This window comes from Oncorhynchus tshawytscha, linkage group LG08, assembly GCF_018296145.1.
Source record: "Oncorhynchus tshawytscha isolate Ot180627B linkage group LG08, Otsh_v2.0, whole genome shotgun sequence".
Taxonomy (NCBI): domain Eukaryota; kingdom Metazoa; phylum Chordata; class Actinopteri; order Salmoniformes; family Salmonidae; genus Oncorhynchus; species Oncorhynchus tshawytscha.
Genome location: NC_056436.1, coordinates 37,299,438 through 37,304,437, shown reverse-complemented (window position 1 = coordinate 37,304,437; position 5,000 = coordinate 37,299,438). Strand labels below are relative to the sequence as shown.

The following is a 5,000-nucleotide window of genomic DNA, read 5'->3' as shown; positions in this document are numbered from 1 at the left end:
CAAGTTGCTATTGACTAGACTGACTGATGGCTGTAGGGTAGAGATGCTTCCACAGGCCTCACTCTACACACACACACACACACACACACACACACACTCTCTGTATTTCTTTCACATACACATTCTATGTAGATTACAGGTGTTTTGTTTTGAAACGCATTATTGAAAATGTCCTGAAAATAATCCGGAAATGTGCATTTTGTGTGATGTCGCTATAAAAATATACTGTTTTATTTGCGTCATTGGTAAGATGATGCAAAATGTTGTCAAACCTTTTCATTTTGACCAACTCACCAATAACAACATGTTTTCCTATATCTCTCCTCCCTCCTTCCCCATTCCTCCTCCCTCCCTCTCTACCTCCCTCCCCCCAGGCTCCTCTGCAGAATGTCCAGCAAAGAGCGCCACCTAGAGTCCAACTGCCCATCCTACATTAAGACAGAGCCCTCCAGCCCCGCCTCCCTGGCAGACAGCATCAACCACCACAGCCCTGGGGGCTCCAGCGACGCCAGCGGCTCCTACAGCTCAACCATGAATGGCCACCAGAACGGCCTGGACTCCCCCACCCTGTACGGGCCTGGTGCCGGACCTCTGGGCCCCGCGGGGGCCTCCAAGCGCTACGAGGACTGCTCCAGCACCATCGGGGAGGACTCGCAGATCAAGTGCGAGTACATGTTGAACTCCATGCCTAAGCGGCTGTGCCTGGTGTGTGGCGACATCGCCTCGGGCTACCACTACGGCGTGGCCTCCTGCGAGGCCTGCAAGGCCTTCTTCAAGAGGACCATCCAAGGTTGGCTTTCACGCTCCCTCCGCTCAGGGTCAAGGGTTAGGAGGGTTAAAGGTTAAAGGTCAGGGGTGAGGGGTCAGACCTGTTTTTTTATTATTTGTTATTTTAGGGTGCAATACACGGGCACACACACACACACACACACACACACACACACACACACACACACAGCTCTATTGTCCCCTGCTTATAACTATTGAATAGGTTTCAATTGGACATTTCCAATATTTGGTGATTGAATAGAGAGTTAAAACATTGTTCTACCTTTATTTCTGATCTGATTGTTTGGAGGAAATCCTGGGTCAGACATAGGCCTGGGATTATGATTATAGGTCATGGTTAGGGTCAGGGTGAGGGTCAGGGGTCAGACTCCTCCTGTCTAAAGGCTTTATGGTAGATAAGCAGCTTTCAGGCTTTAATAAAGATCAGAGATGGACCTAGCCATTACACAAGCGTCATTAAAGTTACTGGATCACATCTGATGAGATGCTTAGATGATGGTATATCCTGAGATGAGGCTATAGATAAATGGTACTGATGGTACGGTATACATGATTTGAATTAAGGGTCTGAGTATGAATATACACACTATCTGAGTGAGAGTGACACTCAATCGGTCTATATATTTAAGGGACCATCGTTTCCAATTTGATGGACATGTTAGATAGATTCAGGACTAACCAGTATAGATATGTGTGTTTACATTAAACAGGTTTACAGACATGGACGCAGAAGAACAAATGGGTCATAATATTGTGCTTGGCCCTGACACAAGCCAAGACTCCGATGGGCAGCTGTGTGTGTGTGTGTGTTTTTGCGTGTGTGTTGGCCCTAGTTCTGGGCAGTGGTAGACATATTGGTATGTTTCAAGCCATTAGCCAATAAAACTGCAGGTAATCACCACAGCCTCTCCAGCTGGACACCACTAGAGCAACCTGGCTGGAGAGAGGGGGAGGGAAACAGATGAGAGAGTTAGGGATGAGAGAGAGAGAGAGAGAGAGAGAGGGAGAATGCAACTGCCAGAGGATGAGAAGCTATCAACCTGGCTGGACTGTCAGAGAAGGGACAGGAGAAATGGCGGAGGAAGGAGACAGGAGACGAGGGTAAGTGGAGAGAGATGGGGAAGAAGGGGGCAGGGGATGGAGGGATGGAACTGTACTCCTCCCCCAAACCTGCTGTGTGTGGGGAAGGTGGGAGTGTTAGTGTGTGTGCGCGTGTATGTCTCAGCGAGGAGGAAGCAGCGCTCGGAGGCGATGGCAGCTGGTGTTGCAGTGGCACCTGTCCAGTGCCACCTGACATCCTGCGTCTATCACTACCTTATTGGAGAGAGAGAGAGAGAGAGAGAGAGAGAGAGACAGAGAGAGAGAGAGAGAGACAGAGAGAGACAGAGAGAGAGAGAGACAGAGAGAGAGAGAGAGAGACAGAGAGAGAGAGAGAGAGAGAGACAGAGAGAGACAGAGAGAGAGAGAGAGAGAGAGACAGAGAGAGAGAGAGAGAGACAGAGAGAGAGAGAGAGAGAGAGAGAGAGACAGAGAGAGAGACAGAGAGAGAGAGAGAGAGAGAGAGAGACAGAGAGAGAGAGAGAGACAGAGAGAGAGAGAGAGAGAGAGAGAGACAGAAAGAGACAGAGAGAGAGAGAGAGAGACAGAGAGAGAGAGAGAGAGAGACAGAGAGAGAGAGAGAGAGAAAGGGGGAATGGAGGAATGGAGGAGATATATAGACCAGGAAGGAAGAGAAGGGAAGCGCAGGTCAAGTAAAGGAGAGGAGAAAGACGTGATTTGACCAGAATAGAAAACTCTGGATGTGGGCGATGTCAAGAAAGGAGAGAAATGGTTGAAGGCTGGTGGGTAATCTGAAGGATTCCTGCTCTGTTCTGTTCCTTACCCACTACGTTTCCTTTCTACACGGGATAGAACAGGGGGTACGATATGAGACAGAACATAAAACAGTGGAAGGCAACGGTCTCACATCGTTCCCCGCGTTCTATCCCACTCTCTACCTGCTTCCTGCCTCAGAGCAGACCCGGGTCCTGTGTGACCTTCATTAGGTACAGCCAGGGTTCCCTACTCATATATAATACATGGCCCTCATTGACTTGAGACTCAGCCTGATAGATGATATGTGGAGGAGAGTATGGGACAGGAGAGAGCTAGAGAGACTCTTATTTTATGTTTGAGTGGAGAGAAAAGGGGGAAGATCTAATGCTGTGTGCTGCCTTCTGACTCAAATTGCATTGCCTCACACCTAACAGCTCACACACACACATTATGTGTGTTTTCATACCCAGGGCACATAGTACAGGACATTGCCATGCAGTAGAAACAAGTAAATCTCTCTCAGAGGAGATTGGTAGGTAACCCCCCCCCCGTATGTATTCCTTCACCACTAACACCACCAGACAGATCTCCTATTGAACATCTCATACACATATACATGCAGGCTGAGCACCACACACACACACACACACACACACACACACACACACACACACACACACACACACACACACACACACACACACACACACACACACACACACACACACACACACACACACATACTAGTAGGAGTTAACATAGAGAGACTAAGAGTAGAGGAGGATATGTGTGTTTGTTTTCCCAGTAAGGTAGCATATCAGCCTCCACTCAGCAGGCTTGGTGATTGGTCGGGTCGCCAGGTCCTCATGCCAACCTAGAGGTTGCTGTAGGGTCAGGTGCCAGGTCAGGGGCGGGGCTTAGGCTCTGCTTTGGCAGGCTAGCACACGCACAAACACACACACACACACACACACACACACACACACACACACACACACACACACACACACACACACTCACAGGCACAGGCACACACACACACAGGCACACACACAAGCTAGTCCAATGACTAGCTTAACCCCATGGAATGTTGGCAGTGGGTCAGTGTGTCTGTGTGTTTCTGCCCTTGTCTTGGAGGATATGTACATATGTGTGTGTGTATGTTTGGAGGTTTATTTTGATAAAGAGCTACATTTATCAGTGAGATCATTGGATGCTTCCAGAGGAAGTGGCAAACACACATTTTAGTCAGACATATAATCTTATCAAATTGTTGTTTCTGTCTGCCTGTGCGTGTTTCAGTCTCTCTCTCTCTCTCTCTCTCTCTCTCTCTCTCTCTCTCTCTCTCTCTCTCTCTCTCTCTCTATCTCTGTATGTGTGAGTGTGTGAGTGGTGTGTCCCCACTAGCTGCTAATAAACACTGTGTCTCCCTCTATCTTCCTCCCTACATGCCTTGCCACAGGGAACATTGAGTACAGCTGCCCTGCCACCAACGAGTGTGAGATCACCAAGAGGAGACGCAAGTCCTGCCAAGCCTGTCGCTTCATGAAGTGTCTAAACGTCGGCATGATGAGAGAAGGTAGGACACACTCTTTTCTTCACACACTCACGCTATCCTTAAGTTGTCTGCATGAGACGGCAAGAGGGGAGAGAGATAAACACCCTTTCATTCATACGCTCACTCTATCCTTCTCTCACTGACCGAATGGAGTGGAAGTTTAACTACTTGAGATTTATAACAGTCAATATAATGACAGAAGGTAAGAGAGAAATGTCCACTCTTTCATTTATACACTCAGTCGCTCTTACATGAGCTGTCCCTCCGCGGGCATGATGAGAGAAGGTAAGAGACATGCACTCTTTCATTTACACACTCACTCGTTCCCTCAGTCACCCTGGACCCTATTCCCAGTCGACTCTCTGGGATGAAAGGAGAGAGGAGAGATGATTTATTACAGAAAAGAAGAGAAACAAACGTGAGAGAGGGAGGGAGAGGGTGAATGAGGCAGAGCGAGAGAGAGCGAGAGTCAAGGTTGTAATTGATCGGAGTGTTGGTCTCGTCCTCTCTTCCTCACAGCGGTCAGATCTCTGCTACTTTTCCTACGCTCTTCCTCGACCCTTCTACTCCTTGCTTTCTTTTTCACACATACTGAACACACACACACACACACACGATCCCTGTGTTCTTGCATCCTGTAAAAATGACTTTTTGAAGTGTTCTTTTTCCCCCCGTTTGAAGTTAGTTCTGTCCACTTTTAATAACCACACTAAAAGCTGCCCTGCTGCAGTGTGTGTGTGTATGTGTGTGTGTGTGTGTGTGTGTGTGTGTGAGTGCCCCTGTGGCCTCAGCCATCAGCCCAAACATACTCTGTCACACCAGCCTTGCAGGTACCCAC

General features: G+C 48.4%; 1 protein-coding gene across 5 annotated transcripts in view; it reads left to right on the top strand.

Annotated features, from left to right (window-relative positions):
• Positions 1-5,000, top strand: part of LOC112237992 (estrogen-related receptor gamma) — a 120,532-nt gene that overhangs the window by 42,936 nt on the left and 72,596 nt on the right. For all 5 annotated transcript variants that reach the window (XM_042325488.1, XM_042325490.1, XM_042325487.1 and 2 more), the window contains 2 exons: positions 375-790; positions 4,067-4,183. In XM_042325488.1, the coding sequence (XP_042181422.1) occupies positions 375-790; positions 4,067-4,183 (533 nt within the window). The remainder of the gene's footprint in view (positions 1-374; positions 791-4,066; positions 4,184-5,000) is intronic.